We start from the raw sequence: 18,456 nt of genomic DNA on the forward strand, positions 1-18,456 counted from the left end.
ACCTCATTTAAAAAAAATTGTGTGTGTGAAATAACGTTTGTGATTATGGTACCGATTTCTACATCAAGCTTACATATTTAGAAAACTACCGACGATTTTTTTTCCAAAAACAGGTACTACATACTCAAGTTCACGTAGTATTTAAATCTTTCGAGGTAGTACCCAATTTTACATAAAAGGTTGTGTCTACGAAATAACAATTTTTGTTTATAATATCAACTTTTAAGAAAATGTAGCAATGGCAAGAATTTTTCTATTTTGGTACCATTTACCAATGAAAAATCGTATATAATATATATCCGTATTTAATCGTGTAATAATTGTTATACAATATGAAGAGATATTTATTTATATTGGAATCTAGATAAAATAGTATTTTGAGGTAGTACCTGTGTGCAAAAAAGTACGTTTGTGCCATCTGCATCACATTGTTCAAAAGAGTACCACGGTTTTTGCGAAAAATGGCTTTGTAATTCTACATCAGGCTTCCATATTAGAGAACTAGAGGAGTTTTTTTTCCAAAAACAGGTACTACAAAGATTTTTTATATTTTGAAGGAGTACCCAATTTTACATTAAAGGTCGCAGATATTGATAAAATTGATTTTTGAGGTAGTACCTGTGTGCAAAATAATCACTTTTATGCCGACTGCATTACATTGTTAAAAGTGGTACCCTGTTTGCAACAAGAATGGCTTTGCCAAGCTTAGATAACCAGAGTAGATTTTTCTCAGAACGTTTGGTACTACATACACAGCTTCATAAAGTGCGTAGTTTGGGGTAGTACCTTATTTAAAAAAAATCGTGTGAGCGAAATAACAGATTTTGATTACAGTATCGATTTTGTGGTAAAGATTTTCTATTTGGTCCCACTTAGTAATGAAAAATTTTGTAGTACTTTTTTAGTTTAATGAAGAAAGCAGAACACACTTGCTGCAACTGCTGTGTACCCAGTGGCACACTTTATTTAGATTGAAACATGGATAAAGTATATTTTGTAGTACTATTGTGCCGACTGCATTACATTGTTAAAAATGGTACCCCAAAAAATATCTATAATTCTACAGCAGGCTTCCATATTGAGAGAACTACCGACGATTTTTTCCAAAAATTAATTTTTGAGGTGGTACCTGTGTGCAAGAAAAGTACTCTTATGGTGACTGGATCACATTGTTCAACATAATACCCCGATTACTGCGAAAAATGGATTCCATCGTGAGAGAACTAGCGGAGATTTTTTACAAAATTTGATTTTTGAGGTGGTACCTTTGTGCAAGAAAAATACTTTTGTGCAGATCGGATCACGTTGTTCAAAATGGTACCCCGATTTCTCCGAAAAGTGGATTCCATGTTGAGAGAACTAGCGGAGATTTTTTACAAAAATTATTTTTTGTGGTGGTACTTGTGTGCAAGAAAAGTGCTTTTGTGCCGACTGGATCACAATGTTGAAAATAGTACCGATTTCCGTGAAAAATGGATTCCATGTTGAGAGAACTAGTGGAGATTTTTTCCAAAAATTAATTTCTGAGGTGGTACCTGTGTGCAAGAAAAGTACTTTCGTCCCGATTGTATCACAATGTTAAAATGGGTACCCCAATTTCCACGAAAAATGGATTCCATGTTAAGAAAACTCGCGTAGATTTTTTCAAAAATAGGTACTAAGTCGTCAACCTTATATAGTGTTTAAATAGGAGTAAGGAAAAACAAAATTATAGTTTGAAGTAGTACCCAATTTTACATAAATGGTCGTAGGTACGAAACAGTGTTTGTTCATGATATTAACTTCTAAGAAAATGTGGCAATAACAAGGACTCTTCTCCTTTGGTACCATTTACCGATGAAAAATGGTGTTGGTGTCTTAATTTCAGAGTACCGATTTTGTTTGACGAAGAGCAAAATTCGTATGAAATATATATTCTTGTTGGAATATAGATTAAATAGTATTATGAGGTAGTACCTGTGTGCAAGAAAAGTACCTTGTGCCATCTACATCGCACCCTTGAAAATGGTACTCCGTTTTTGGCGAAAAATACCTTTGTAATTCTACCGACGATTTTTTCTATAAACAGGTACTACATATTCAAGTTCTGGTAGTGCCTTTACCGGTCGAGGTAGTACCCAATTTTACATAAAAGGTTGTGTCTACGAAATAACAATTTTTGTTTATTATTATATCAACTTTAAAAAAAGGTAGCAATGATAAATAGATAAATAGTACTATGAGCTAGTACCTCTGTGCAAGAAAAGTACTTTTGTGCAGGCTAGATCACATTGTAGAGAAGGGTACCCTGTTTTCATCGAAAAAATGCCTTTTTAATTAAGTAATAGCTAACTTCTTTTTTGCAAAAACCGGTACTACAACAGTTTTTGGTTATAGTATTCATCTCTACGAAAATGCGGCATTGGCAAGAATTTTTTTATTCTGGTACCATTTGCCAATGAAAAATTGTCTTTGTGTCTTCATTTCAGAGTATTCATTACATTATTTCAACAAGAATGACTTTGTCAAGCTTAGATAGCAGAGTTTTTTTTTTCAAAACGTTTGGTACTACATACACAGCCTCATAAAATGCGTACTTTGAGGTAGTACCTCATTTAAAGAAATTTGTGTGTTTGAAATAACAGATTTTGATTACAGCATCGATTTCTAGGGAAATGTAGCTGTGGCAAAGACTTTCTATTTAGTACCACTTGATAATGAAAAATTTTGTAGTACTTATTTAGTTTAATGAAGAACGCAGAACACACTGGCTATGTATCCGTTAGAAATATTTATTTGAAATGAAACATGGATAAAGTAGTATTTTGTAGTACTCTTGTGCCGACTGCATTACATTGTTGAAAATGGTACCCCGTTTTCAGCAAAAAATGCCTTTGTAGTTCCACAGCAGGCTTCTATATTGAGACATTGAGATTTTTTCCAATAGCAGGTACTACATACATGCTTATGTAGCAGCAAGAAACAAACGGAATTTTTATTTTTTGAGGTACTACCCAATCGTACATACAAGTTTGTATCTACGAAAAAACAGTTTTTGATTAAAATATTCACTTCTAAGAAAATCTGGTATGGCAAGAATTTTCACATTTTGGTACCATTTACCGATGAAAAATGATTTTTGTATCTTCATTTCACATATTAAAGGAAGAGATCCTTGTGAATTCTTTAAAAAAGTACTCAATTTTTCGGAAGTCGTTGCTTTGCTAATCCATAATGACACCCAAAAATATTATTAATAAATTTTTTTCAGCACACTGCTGGTACTACACAGTATTTTCTGCAATAACTGTACAAGCTTTATATTTTCACCGAATGATTAGTTTAGGTGCTGTCCAGTTTAGGAAAATATGACTTTTTCGATAAACTTGAATAAAATATAGACTATAGTACTATTTTGGTGAACGAACGTCCGTTGTTGGTACCAGAGTAATTACTTTGTTTAGTGTTACTTTTTCAACTATTTCTTACTACGAAATGCCTTGTTAATAGGAAGTGGAGTTATAAAACGACGTTGTTAGGGTGGTACTACCAATAATGGCGCCTTTAAAAAACAAAAAACAATAATGAAGTGGTACCATCAACATTCCACCAGCACAACATGCAACATACGAATAAAACTGTAACTAAGAGAAGTACCAACCGAAAAAAACGAAGCAATCGTATAGAAGAGCCACCTTTCGAATAAAAAAGCCCGGCGGTAAATGTACAGTTCGAGTAGAATAAAAAGCGTGCGAAGAAGAGCCAGATACGAGACCCGGACAGACTTAACTGTCATCAAAACAGCAATTGCAGTAATAACCAATACCGCCAACAAACAATTACCTTAATGACCATCACATACAAATCGTTATTGAATGCACCAACACCCAGCCCCGTCGCAGTCAGGTGCCAAAACGATTACCCGAATTTCGAAACAGCTTGTGGTCAAGTGTGCAAGTCATCCGCCAATTATGTTTTTTATGAAATTAAAATTCACCGTTGAAATTTGAAATTAGTACAGTGAAAGTCGTACCATTGGCAATACTGCACCTCGCGAAGAACGCATTTTTTGGCACTTGTTCGTTTTTTGTATTTCGACAAGAGCCGTAATCTTCAATTTACGGCTTCACACTTACAATAAAACTGATTTAAAGTTGGGCTTCGTAGGGAGATTATCGGTACCATCGCGGCATTAACGAGCGCACTTTATTATGACTTGCATTTTTGTAATCGTATTATATAACCCGTACTTGAAAGCGTCGCCGTAAATTAAGGGCCGCCTTGCCGTAATTGTGGAAGGTAATTCGAGGCGGTACCAATTATTTTCAGATTATTGTATTAGAAAGACGGTGCGATTAGACCGGTTTTCGTACTACGGATTAGTACCGTTGTAAAAATGTCTGCAACAGGTGCGATCCGCGCTTTTTGTTGCTATAATTGAGGGGATCTGATTTCAGATCGTTTTCCACTAGTACCAGTAGAAAGTGGTACCGGATCGGATTTTAACGATTTCGATAGTGCCGCTCTGGAAATCCATTTCCGCATAACACATGATGCTTTTTTCTTCGTGAGATTAATCTCTCGAGAACGAAAGAAATCGCAATTCAACCGTATCAAACGGACCTTTCCAAGATTACCGTAATCAAGAATTTATTGAAAATTTAGTTGACATAAATTCAACATTACAAAAGCACTTAACATAATATATGGCCGTTTTAACGTACTTTTAGCTTTAAATACCAGCCGTGCTCCGTGGCGGTAATTAATTGCGATTTTTGTACCTTTTGGGCTGAAAGTACCGTGCGTCAGATAAAGGTACTTAATTATAATAATGCGCTTTTGATGTTCCTTGAACCAATAACCTTTCCTGATATTTATTGCGCTCTAACCCGTGCGTTTAATGTCAAAAATGACATTCTTTTATCTCTTCGTCATATACCTGTCAGGTTGCGCAAGCCCCTGTACCCAGTTTCCACGAAGATTTTCGACCATGTTGTTGCGCGCTCATGGCGACCACGAAATCTTAATTAAGTGTGAGACGGAAGCCCCACCATACCGGAAGTCACGCAAGGGTCGGTTCGGGGGCCGCTTCTATCACTCTAGACCAACTAATCGCTTCATTTTCGCAAAACTTTGATCGATTCATCCCGACAGGCGAGAATTGCGTTTCGTGGAGGCAGAGCGGCTAACGGAACCCCTTTATTATGCTGAAATGAACGGCTGTAATAACTCCAGGTCGGTGTTTATTGGCCATATCTGACTGATTGAATTTTATTACAGATCTGGCAGCCATCAGGAGGCTACTGGATACGGAGAACACTGCGGGGACCTGTCCAAGTTGCGATATGCCGTTTGATAAGGGCAAGAAACGAAGACTTATCGATAATTGCGGTCATGAACGATGCTATTCTTGCATGTTCACCAATGAGGCTTGTCCTTTGTGTACCTTGGACGCTCCCATCATCCAGCACGGTAAGACCAGTTGATTTGCAAAAGACGGTACTGAAGTGGTACTATGTCGCCCTAGAACGAATTGACTTTGACTTATCGCTAATACAAAATTTATGTGTTAACACGTGCCGCCTATCACTCGTCCAAAAATCGAACCTCCGTAGAAACTATGGCGTAACCCTTTGACGTCCGTCCAAACCCGGCAAACGCCAAAATAACACCGATCAGAATCAGAAAGACGCCAGCTTTTTCACACAATGAAAGTCGGTGAGAACACCGCGGCACAAAAAGCAAAAGAAACCTGCTGTCAATCAAAATGATATTATCTCAACAACGATCGACAGCTCACATTACGGTTCTAAGAGCAGTCGGTAAAGCAAGCTTCGAATCAATTACACAAACGATTAAATTAGTAGCAAACGTAAACGAAGATGAGAGGGTGCGTTTACGCAACGTTTTAATTGAATGAGATGTGTCACTAAGATGCGCTATCTCGAACAAGTGAACGGCTTTTGTTCGTTTGGCGAGTCATTTGATGACACGTGACGTTACGCCATAGGAGCGTTACGTCACGTGTCAAGATTTAGGGCGGGGATTCGGTTTATATTGGGTTTGCTTGCGATTTTGAATAGTTCGGTTTTTGTGGATGGGAGGTAATTAAACTCGCTGAGGTAAAACTAACTGGACGTTGGCTAAAATATGACCAACTTGAAAATATAAATATGCATGCGTGAATACAAGGTAGCTTCGTGTAACGCAAGAATTTCAGACCCCCTGGACTGCGTCTTGTATTTATGAAGCGAACCGCCTGGTGTTTATGTGAAATTAAAAGGTTGGAAGATAAAAAATGTGGAAAAATTCTGTTTCAAAATGTGCCAGTATAAAGCGATTTTTAACGGAAACTGGCTTAAGTTAGACCTACCGCGTAGCTGCGACGTAAATATCTTATTTATGTGTGTTTAGAGTACGAATTCCTCAGTTTCTTAAAAATGTCGCCACATCTATCAGGCTTTTCCGTTATTCTGGCGCAATTTTGCTGATTTGTATACTTTTTCTCTGGAGCATGAAAAAATAGGTCCCTCGTTTCTGTCTGTCTGTCTGTCTGTCTGTCTGTGTCAATTAAACTTGTCCAATTTTATATGTATATGTATGGGTTTTTTCAAAAATCGCACAAAGTTCATCTTATTAATAATTAACAATCGAAGACGTATTTCCGGTTCCACGAACTCGTTAAGACTAGTTTCGGTGTATTGCATCTCTTGCGGATCCCCTCGGTGATCCAGCTTCAAGTCGTCGAATTCCCAGAACCGAGTCGTCCGATATTTCTGAGAAATTCGACAAGCGATTTTTCCAATTCGATTTTCATAAATCGATATTTCAAACACAACCTGTCGAAAATAAAATTTCAAAATTTTTGAAGTTCCTCGCCCCGAAAGCACCACTGTTACCAAACGAGTCCATGCTAATCACTACGCAATTTTGCTTTTTTTTCTAATATGCGAAAGAATCTGGAGGATCTCGACTGTTGTTCTTTATAAAACGTAAAAGAATCTGCAGGTCCCTTGGTGCCTTTTTTTTAAGAAGCAAAAGAGTCTGGGGACTCCTGGTGTTTTTTTTTTTCTTAAATGTGAAGAAATCTCGGTGTCCACCAGTGTCTTTTTTTTAATTTAAAGAATCTCGGGGTCTCCTAGTGTCTTTCCTTAGAGAAACTGAAAGAATCGCGGGGTCCCCTAGTATCATCTTGTTTTTTAGAGAGAAACTGAAAAAATCTCAGGGGCCCTAGGTGTTATTTTTTTCTAAAATAGGACGATTCTGGAAGAACCATTGGAGATATCGAAGAAATGAAAGCGGATATGACTTCTGGGGCCCGAAATTTACAAGAAAATGTATTTAGTGAAATTTCGAAAATTTTGTTGAAAATTGGTCCAATAATAATAATTGGCGGTATTTTATACATTTGTGTATATTTCCAAGGACGATTCTGGAAAAACCATTGGATTTATCGAAGAAATGAAAGCGGATATGACTTCTGGGGCCCGAAATCTACAAGAAAATGTATTTAGTGAAATTTCGAAAATTTTGTTGAAAATTGGTCCAATAATTGGCGGTATTTTGTACATTTTTGTATATTTCCAAGGACGATTCTGGAAAAACTATTGGATTTATCGAAGAAATGAAAGCGGATATGACTTCTGGGGCCGGAAATCTACAAGAAAATGTATTTAGTGAAATTTCGAAAATTTTGTTGAAAATTGGTCCAATAATTGGCGGTATTTTGTACATTTTTGTATATTTCCAAGGACGATTCTGGAAAAACTATTGGATTTATCGAAGAAATAAAAGCGGATATGACTTCTGGGGCCGGAAATCTACAAGAAAATGTATTTAGTGAAATTTCGAAAATTTTGTTGAAAATTGGTCCAATAATTGGCGGTATTTTGTACATTTTTCTATATTTCCAAGGACGATTCTGGAAAAACTATTGGATTTATCGAAGAAATGAAAGCGGATATGACTTCTGGGGCCGGAAATCTACAAGAAAATGTATTTAGTGAAATTTCGAAAATTTTGTTGAAAATTGGTCCAATAATTGGCGGTATTTTGTACATTTTTGTATATTTCCAAGGACGATTCTGGAAAAACTATTGGATTTATCGAAGAAATAAAAGCGGATATGACTTCTGGGGCCGGAAATCTACAAGAAAATGTATTTAGTGAAATTTCGAAAATTTTGTTGAAAATTGGTCCAATAATTGGCGGTATTTTGTACATTTTTGTATATTTCCAAGGACGATTCTGGAAAAACCATTGGATTTATCGAAGAAATGAAAGCGGATATGACTTCTGGGGCCCGAAATCTACAAGAAAATGTATTTAGTGAAATTTCGAAAATTTTGTTGAAAATTGGTCCAATAATTGGTGGCATTTTGTACATTTTTGTATATTTCGAAGGACGATTCTGGGAAAACCATTGGATTTATCGAAGAAATGAAAGCGGATATGACTTCTGGGGCCCGAAATCTACAAGAAAATGTATTTAGTGAAATTTCGAAAATTTTGTTGAAAATTGGTCCAATAATTGGCGGTATTTTATACATTTGTGTATATTTCCAAGGACGATTCTGGAAAAACCATTGGATTTATCGAAGAAATGAAAGCGGATATGACTTCTGGGGCCCGAAATCTACAAGAAAATGTATTTAATGAAATTTCGAAAATTTTGTTGAAAATTGGTCCAATAATTGGTGGTATTTTCTACATTTTTGTATATTTCGAAGGACGATTCTGGAAAAACCATTGGATTTATCGAAGAAATGAAAGCGGATATGACTTTTGCGACCCGAAATCTACAAGAAAATGTATTTAATGAAATTTCGAAAATTTTGTTGAAAATTGGTCCAATAATTGGCGGTATTTTGTACATTTTTGTATATTTCCAAGGACGATTCTGGAAAAATCATTGGATTTATCGAAGAAATGAAAGCGGATATGACTTCTGGGGCCCGAAATCTACAAGAAAATGTATTTAGTGAAATTTCGAAAATTTTTTTGAGAATTGCTCCAATAATTGGTGGTATTTTCTACATTTTTGTAAATTTCGAAGGACGATTCTGGAAGAACCATTGGAGATATCGAAGAAATGAAAGCGGATATGACTTCTGCGGCCCGAAATCTACAAGAAAATGTATTAAGTGAAATTTTGAAAATTTTGTTGAAAATTGGTCCAATAATTAATTGGTGGTAGTTTGTACATTTTTGTATATTTCCAAGGACGATTCTGGAAGAACCATTGGAGTTATCGAAGAAAGGAAAGCGGATATGATTTCTGGGGCCCGAAATCTTCAAGAAAATGTATTTAGTGAAATTTCTCCGAGGTCCCTAGTAACTTTTTTACAGAGGCTGAAAGGAAAGAATCTCGGATGCCCTATTTTTTTTTTTTCTAAAAGACTAAAGAATGTCGGAATCCCCTATGTCTTTTGAAAGAATCTCAGAGACCTTCTACGGTTATTTCTTTAAAAAATGCGAAAGAATCTCGGGGTTCCCTAGTGCCGTTTTTTTTTTTCGAAAAGCTGAAAGAATCTCCGGATTTCCTAGTGTTTTTTCCCTAATGTGTAAAGAAGTCTCGGTGTCCCGCAGTTTTTGTTTTAAATAGAAACTTAAAGAATTCCGGGGTTCCTTAATGTCTTTTTTCTTATATAATCTGTGGGGGATCTGGTGTTTTTTCCTTAAAATGTGAAAGAATTGCCCGGTTCCCCAGTATCATTTAGAAAAGCTTAAAAAATCTTAGAGTCCCTTAATATCTTTCTGTTAGACAAGCTGAAAAAATCTCTGAGCCTTCAACGGTTATTTCTTTCTATAATGTGAAAGAATCTTCTGGTCCCCTAGTGTCTTTTGCCTTTGAGAAGCTCAAAGAATCTGGGGAAGAATCTCTGGGTCCCCTAATATCTTTTTTCTCAGAGATTCAGGTGGATCTGGTGTTTTTCCCTTAAATGCGAAAGATCTCCGGGTCCCAAAGTATCATTTAGAGAAGCTTAGATGTAGTGAAAAAATATTGTGGTTTTCTAGTATCATCTAGAGAAGCTTAAAAAATCTGCGAGTCCCCTAGTATCTTTTTTCTATTTTTTTTTTTAGAAAAGTTGAAAGAATCTCGGGGGTTCTTTGGTGTTATTTTTTTTTAAATGCGAAAGAATCTGGGGTTCCTAGAGAAGCTAAAAGAATCTGGTGTGAGGGAGATCTAGTGAAAGAATCTCGTGGTCCCCTAGTATCATTTAGAAAAGCTTAAAAAATCTTGAATCCACTAGTATATTTTTGTTAGAGAAGCTGAAAAAATCTCTAGGATTTCAACGGTTATTTCTTTCCATAATGCGAAAGAATCTCCGGGTCCCCTAGTGTATTTTTTCTTAGAGAAGCTCAAAGAATCTGAGGAAGAATCTCTGGGTCCCCTAATGTCTTTTTTCTTAGAAGTTCTGGAGGATCTGGTGTTTTTCCTTAAATGCGAAAGATCTCGGGGTCCCATAGTATTATTTAGAGAAGCTTAGATCTCATGAAAGAATTTTGTGGTCCCCTAGTATCATCTAGAGAAGCTTAAAGAATCTTGGAGTCCCCTAGTATATTTTTTTCTTAGAAAAGTTGAAAGAATCTCGGGGGTTCTTTGGTGTTATTTTTTTCTAAAATGCGAAATAATCTCGGGTTCCCCTAGTCTCTTTATTCTTAGAGAAGCTGAAAGAATCTGGTGTGAGGGAGATCTAGTGAAAGAATCTCGTAGTCCCCTAGTATCATTTACAAAAGCTTAAAAAATCTTAGAGTCCCCTAGTATCTTTTTTTAGAGGAGCTGAAAAAATCTCTGGACCTTCAACGGTTATTTCTTTCTATAATGTGAAAGAATCTTCTGGTCCCCTAGTGTCTTTTGCCTTAGAGAAGCTCAAAGAATCTGGGGAAGAATCTCTGGGTCCCCTAATGTCTTTTTTCTCAGAGATTCAGGTGGATCTGGTGTTTTTCCCTTAAACGCGAAAGATCTCGGAGTCCCATAGTATCATTTAAAGAAGCTTAGATGTAGTGAAAAAATATTGTGGTTTTTTAGTATTATCTAGAGAAGCTTAAAGAATTTTGGAGTCCCCAAGTATTTTTTTTTTCTTATAAAAGTTGAAAGATTCTCGGGGGTTCTTTGGTGTTATGTTTTTTCTAAAATACAAAAGAATCTCGGGTTTCCCTAGTATCTTTTTTCTTAGAGAAGCTGAAAGAATCTGGTGTGAGGGAGATCTAGTGAAAGAATCTCGTGGTCCCCTAGTATCATTTAGAAAAGCTTAAAAAATCTTGAGTCCCCTAGTATATTTTTGTTAGAGAAGCTGAAAAAATCTCTGGAACTTCAAGGGTTATTTTTTTCCATAATGCGAAAGAATCTCATAGTCCCCTAGTGTCTTTTTTCTTGGAGAAGCGCAAAGAATCGGGGGAAGAATCTCTGGGTCCCCTAATGTCTTTTTTCTCAGAGATTCAGGTGGATCTGGTGTTTTTCTTTAAATGCGAAAGATCTCGGGGTCCCATAGTATTATTTAGAGAAGCTTAGATGTAGTGAAAAAATATTGTGGTTTTTTAGTATTATCTAGAGAAGCTTAAAGAATTTTGGAGTCCCCAAGTATATTTTTTTTTCTTAGAAAAGTTGAAAGAATCTCGGGGGTTCTTTGGTGTTATTTTTTTCTAAAATGCGAAATAATCTCGGATTCCCCTATTATCTTTTTTCTTCGAGAAGCTGAAAGAATCTGGTGTGAGGGAGATCTAGTGAAAGAATCTCGTAGTCCCCTAGTATTATTTACAAAAATTTTAAAAATCTTAAGAGTCCCCTAGTATCTTTTTTTAGAGAAGCTGAAAAAATCTCTGGGCCTTCAACGGTTATTTCTTTCTATAATGTGAAAGAATCTTCTGGTCCCCTAGTGTCTTTTGCCTTAGAGAAGCTCAAAGAATCTGGGGAAGTATGTCTGGGTCCCCTAATATCATTTTTCTTAGAGGTTCTGGAGGATCTGGTGTTTTTCCTTAAATGCGAAAGATCTCGGGGTACCATAGTATTATTTAGAGAAGCTTAGATCTCATGAAAGAATATTGTGGTCCCCTAGTATGATCTAGAGAAGCTTGAAGAATCTTGGAGTCCCCTAGTATATTTTTTTTTCTTAGAAAAGTTGAAAGAATCTCGGGGGTTCTTTGGTGTTATTGTTTTCTAAAATGCGAAATAATCTCGGGTTCCCTAGTCTCTTTTTTCTTAAGAGAAGCTGAAAGAATCTGGTGTGAGGAAGATCTAGTGAAAGAATCTCGTAGTCCCCTAGTATCATTTACAAAAACTTAAAAAATCTTAGAGTCCCCTAGTATCTTTTTTTGGAGAAGCTGAAAAAATCTCTGGGCCTTCAACGGTTATTTCTTTCTATAATATGAAAGAATCTTCTGGTCCCCAAGTGTCTTTCGCCTTAGAGAAGCTCAAAGAATCTGGTGAAGAATCTCTGGGTCCCCTAATGTCTTTTTTCTCAGAGATTCAGGTGGATCTGGTGTTTTTCCCTTAAATGCGAAAGATCTCGGGGTCCCATAGTATCATTTAGAGAAACTTAGATGTAGTGAAAAATATTGTTGTTTTCTAGTATCATCTAGAGAAGCTTAAAGAATCTTGGAGTCCCCTTATAACTTTTTCTTTTTTAGAAGATTTGAAAGAATATGGGGGGTTCTTTGGTGTTATTTTTTTCTAAAATACAAAAGAATCTCGTTTTTCCCTAGTATCTTTTTTCTTGGAGAAGCTGAAAGAATCTGGTGTGAGGGAGATCTAGTGAAAGAATCTCGTAGTCCCCTAGTATCATTTACAAAAACTTAAAAAATCTTAGAGTCCCCTAGTATCTTTTTTTAGAGAAGCTGAAAAAATCTCTGAGCCTTCAACGGTTATTTCTTTCCATAATGTGAAAGAAACTACTGGTCCCCTAGTGTCTTTTGCCTTAGAGAAGCTCAAAGAATCTGGGGAAGAATCTGTGGGTCCCCTAATGTCTTTTTTCTCAGAGATTCAGGTGGATCAGGTGTTTTTCCCTTAAATGCGAAAGATCTCGGGGTCCCATAGTATCATTTAGAGAAGCTTAGATGTAGTGAAAAAATATTGTGGTTTTCTAGTATCATCTAGAGAAGCTTAAAGAATCTTGGAGTCCCCTTGTAAATTTTCTTTTTTAGAAAATTTGAAAGAATCTGGGGGGTTCTTTGGTGTTATTTTTTCTTAGAGAAGCTGAAAGAATCTGCTGTGAGGGAGATCTAGTGAAAGAATCTCGTGGTCCCCTAGTATCATTTAGAAAAGCTTAAAAAATCTTGAGTCCCCTAGTATATTTTTGTTAGAGAAGCTGAAAAAATCTCTGGCACTTCAACGGTTATTTCTTTCCATAATGCGAAAGAATCTCTTGGTCGCCTAGTGTCTTTTTTCTTAGAGGTACTGGAGGATCTGGTATTTTTCCTTAAATACGAAAGATCTCGGGGTCCCATAGTATTATTTAGAGAAGCTTAGATCTCATGAAAGAAGATTGTGATCCCCTAGTATCATCTAGAGAAGCTGAAAGAATCTTGGAGTCCCCAAGTATTTTTTTTTCTTAGAAACGTTGAAAGAATCTCGGGGGTTCTTTGGTGTTATTTTTTTCTAAAATGCGAAATAATCTCGGGTTCCACTAGTATCTTTTTTCTTAGAGAAGCTGAAAGAATCTGGTGTGAGGGAGATCTAGTGAAAGAATCTCGTGGTTCCCTAGTATCATTTAGAAAAGCTTAAAAAATCTTGAGTCCCCTAGTATCTTTTTGTTAGCGAAGCTGAAGAAATCTCTAGGATTTCAACGGTTATTTCTTTCCATAATGCGAAAGAATCTCCGGGTACCCTAGTGTCTTTTTTCTTAGAGAAGCTGAAATAATCTGGGAAGGAGGAGAGCTAATGAAGGAATCTGGTGGTCCCCTAGTATCATTTAGAAAAGCTGAAAAAGCCTCCGGGGTCGCCTAGTATCTTTTTTGAGAAGCTGAAAAAAATTTAGGAGGCCCTACTGTTTTTTCTTAAAATGTGGAAAAATCTCGGAGTCCTCAAATGGCTTTCTGTCGCTAAAAAAATTATATATCGATCCCGGACGGGTCCACTTGCGAACTGACTGGTAGTACCGTAAGCTGCGTTCTCGACGTCTTTGAAATTTTTGTATGAACGAAACATTATAAAGGGAGTGTCATAGTTTTTCCACATTGAAGAAAAAATGTTTATAGAAACACTGTCACATAGCCGCGCTTACTCAAAACGGCCCATTTCGAAACGAATCCACCTGATTAACCCGACCCGAAACCGATTCAATTATCTCGACTATATCAATTATTAAGCCATTGATAGACATTGATTTGTAGAGTAGAAAGTCAGAAAGTGACGCAATAATTAAATCTCGATTTTTACGATTTGTTTGTTCAAAATAATTGAGCTCTCTTAAAAACGAATTAATTATCATTTTTCAAGTTGCAAAATAGCTACCGAAAGAGCCGACGCGACGACGATATTAATATTATTGATCGATCATTCATAATTCTTGGCATCTTATTAATAAGCTAGAAGGAAAGGTTGGGCTTGAAACAACCTTGCGACTTCTTGCAGTAACGTCATTCTAATTCCAGCTTTCGATCGGCATGATCGCTATCACAATAGATAATTACAAAGCGGTGGATGATTTTTTCGAGTGACAATATTTGCGCAAGGGTAATCAAGCAGTCGGGTTTCTTAATAACGATCATTGTGGATTTAGGTCTTGGGTAGATCAGCCGGCGATTATTTATTCACCTGTTTGTAACGCTATCGCAATGTGTTTTGTATAACTATGCTAATATCATAATAAATCATTACTGGCGAAAATTTTCGATAAATCAAACGGCGAGGGTCTCGACAAGTCCGCCACATAATGCATCAACGCCGCGCGACTATTACATATAATTTTGAAAGAGTTAACAGTAATTTGACAGCCGTCAAACTTATATATAGTAGCACTCTTATCGAGCTCTTTCCGTCCAACGATGGGTGTTCGCTTTTGACCTGATTGCGCTTAATAACAGGCACCGGGAAAAACGCATGCATTGTTGAAAGGCAAATGCTCCACCCTCTTCTTCTCGTAAGCTCCGATACCATCACACACACAATAGGAAAAGTTCAAGAAAAAGGTCTCGCGAGGCCGCGGGCGAAGGGCGTGTTCCGACCGCGGATTTCACCGCTTTGAAAAATACCTGTCGAATTTTGATTTGTTGAATTCACTCAGCGCAATTACAAGTCCTCCCGGTCGAATTATTAAAAATGAGTTATTACGGAGCGATTTTTTCTCAAGCAATTCCGATTAAGTTATTAGAAAGTAAGAGGTGATTAATCGATGTATAAATCACAATTATCTCTTGCAGACACACCTCAGCAATTGGGCTGCATGGGCCTGAGAGGATCCGAAATCACGCTGTATGGGGAGACGCCAGCCGAAAAGGACAGGATGCAGCCCAGGAGCAAGGTCAAGACCAACGGACATTTCACCACTTTCATGCAGGTAAGGAAACATCCTCCCGAGTCTCGAAGGGTAAACGCTTTTTCCTTCTTTGAGTATCGTTGAAATTCTTTTGATACCTCGTGAGTCCTTGGTATAGGGATTTGAGCTGGATGAGCTTGGTATCGTTCTATATTCACGGTAACCCTGAAAACCCTGGTTCTTTGGACATTGTCTATTTTGATCCAAAGCTTCTACGAGTAGCGTCTCTCCATACTCTTTCCAAACCTACAGAATCTACTATCCTTTTCTTGGTCTCCTCGAATCAGCAATATTCGGTATTAGTTGGGTCTTGCGTTCAGGTTTCTATTAGTTTTGCATTTAGTCCAGGTTTTGGGAGAACTGTTGTGTCTTCAATCTAAAAGGTCATCTTTCCGAGACTTCATGAACTGTTGTCTTTACTCATTTTCTTTGATCTCTCTGGACCAGTAAGATTTTATATTGGTTGGGTCTTTAGTTCAGGTTTCTACCAGTTCAAGTATTAATCCTAGATTTTGGGAGCACTACGCTGTCTTCGCTCTCAAAAGCTATCTTCCCAAGACTCCAAAAACTGCTATACTTGGTGTTTTTCCTTTATTTTTTCGTACAAGCAAGATTTAGTATTGGTTGAGTCTTCAAATCAGGTTTCTACCTCTATTCTTTGAACAACGCGATACTCAAAAACATGTTTTTTATTTCTCTCATAGAATTAAGAATTTAGCAATTAAGCTCCGCCCCCTTGGCTCACGACGAATAAAAAAATCATCAGAATCGAGATAGGGTGGGTGGGCGGGGCTTAGATTTTGCCTTTTTTTTTTCTTATATACATAGCCATCTTTTCACAACAAGAAACTTTAAACGTGGTTAAAATGGTATATTTTTCAAGGAAATATGGATTTTGCAATTATGGGGCGGAGCCTACTTGCAAAATCGATATTTCTTTACACAAATTTTCTATTTTAAGTTTAATGTTGTGAAAAGAAGTCTACATATATTAAAAGAACAAGGCAAAATGTAAGCCCACCCACCCGCCCTGTCTCAATTGTGATGATTTTTTTTATTCGCCGTGAATCAAGGGGGCGGAGCTTAACTGCAAACTATTTATTTCGTTACGAGAAATTAAAAACATGTTTTTGAGTATAGTGGTGTTCAAAGACTACTATGTATACTAAGAAAAAAAGGCAAAATATATACCCCGCCCACCCACCCCGTCTCACTTGTGATGACCCTTTTTATACTTACAAACTTAAAACACGTTTAAAATGATAAATTTTGTAAGGACATGTGGATCAATTTGCAATTAGGCTCCGCCCGTAGGACTGACAACTAATGAAAAATTCATCACAATTGAAATCGGGGCGGGTCTGGGTGGGGCCTAATCTTTGCCTTCAATTTTTTCTTAATGTACAAACGATACTCAAAAACATGTTTTTAATCTCTTTCATAGAAATAAGGATTTTGCAGTTAAGCTCCGCCCCTTTGGCTCATAACGAATAAAAAAAATCATCAGAATCGAGATAGGGTGGGTGGGCGGGGTTTAGATTTTATCTTTTTTTTTCTTAATATACATAGCCATCTTTTCACAACAAGAAACTTTAAACGAGGTTAAAATGGTACATTTTTGCAAGAAAATATAGATTTTGCAATTATGGGGCGGAGCCTAATTGCAAAATCGATATTTTCTTATACAAATTTTCCATTTTAAGTTTAATGTTGTGAAAAGAAGTCTACACATATTACAAGAACAAGGCAAAATGAAAGCCCGCCCAACCGCCCTATCTCAATTGTGATGCTTTTTTTTATTCGTCGTGAATCAGAGGGCGGAGCTTAACTGCAAACTATTTATTTCTTTACGAGTAATTAAAAACATGGTTTTGAGTATCGTAGTGTTCAAACACTACTATGTATACTAAGAAAAAATGGCAACACATAAACCCCGCCCACCCACCCTGTCTCACTTGTGATGACCCTTTTTATACTTACAAACTTAAAACACGTTTAAAATGATAAATTTTTGTAAGGACATGTCAATCAATTTGGAATTAGGCTCCGCCCCTAGGTCTGACAACTAATGAAAAATTCATCGCAATAGAGATCGGGGCGGGTCTGGATGGGGCCTAATCTTTGCCTTCAATTTTTTCTTAATGTACTACACGATACTCAAAAACATGTTTTTAATCCCTGTCATAGAAATAAGGATTTTGCAGTTAAGCTCCGCCCCCTTGGCTCATAACGAATAAAAAAATCATAGCAATTGAGATGGGGCGGGTGGGCGGGGCTACATTTTGCCTTTTTTTCTTAATATGTGTAGTCATCTTTCCACAACGAGAACGTAAAACATATTCCCCATGGCAATTTCTTGTAGAAAAATAAGGTTTTTACAAATAGGATCCACCCTTACGACGAGTAAAAAAATCATTAAATCGAAATAGGGTGGGTGGGCGGGGCTTATGTTTTACCTTTTTTTTTTCTTAATATACATAGCCATCTTTTCACAAGAAACTTTAAACATGGTTAAAATGGTACATTTTTAAAAGGAAATATGGATTTTGCAATTATGGGACGGAGCCTAATTGCAAAATCTAGATTTTCTTATACAAATTTTCCATTTTAAGTTTAATGTTGTAAAAAAAAATCAACACATATTAAAAGAACAAGGCAAAATGCAAGTCCGCCCACCCGCCCTGACTCAATTGTGATGATTTTTTTTATTGGCCGTGTACCAAGAGGGCGGAGCTCAACTGCAAACTACTTATTTCTTTACGAGAAATTAAAAACATGTTTTTGAGTATTGTGGTGTTCAAAGAATACTGTGTATAGTAAGAAAAAAAGGCAAAACATATACCCCGCCCACCCACCCCGTCTACTTGTGATGACCCTTTCTATCCTTACAAACTTAAAACACGTTTAAAACGATAAATTTTTGTAAGGACGTATAGATCAATTTGCAATTAGGCTCCGCCCCTAGGTCTGCCAACGAATAAAAACTTAATTACTATTCAGA

The 18,456-nt window shown here is 36.7% G+C and overlaps 1 protein-coding gene across 7 annotated transcripts in view; it reads left to right on the forward strand.

Moving 5' to 3' along the window:
* Window positions 1-18,456, forward strand: part of LOC135125009 (protein TANC2) — a 267,204-nt gene that overhangs the window by 232,744 nt on the left and 16,004 nt on the right. For all 7 annotated transcript variants that reach the window (XM_064050277.1, XM_064050284.1, XM_064050281.1 and 4 more), the window contains exons 3-4: window positions 5,260-5,451; window positions 15,340-15,476. In XM_064050277.1, the coding sequence (XP_063906347.1) occupies window positions 5,260-5,451; window positions 15,340-15,476 (329 nt within the window). The remainder of the gene's footprint in view (window positions 1-5,259; window positions 5,452-15,339; window positions 15,477-18,456) is intronic.

This window comes from Zophobas morio, unplaced genomic scaffold (genome assembly GCF_036711695.1).
Source record: "Zophobas morio isolate AGI-343-1 ecotype UQ-CSIRO unplaced genomic scaffold, CSIRO_AGI_Zmor_V1 ptg000008l, whole genome shotgun sequence".
Taxonomy (NCBI): domain Eukaryota; kingdom Metazoa; phylum Arthropoda; class Insecta; order Coleoptera; family Tenebrionidae; genus Zophobas; species Zophobas morio.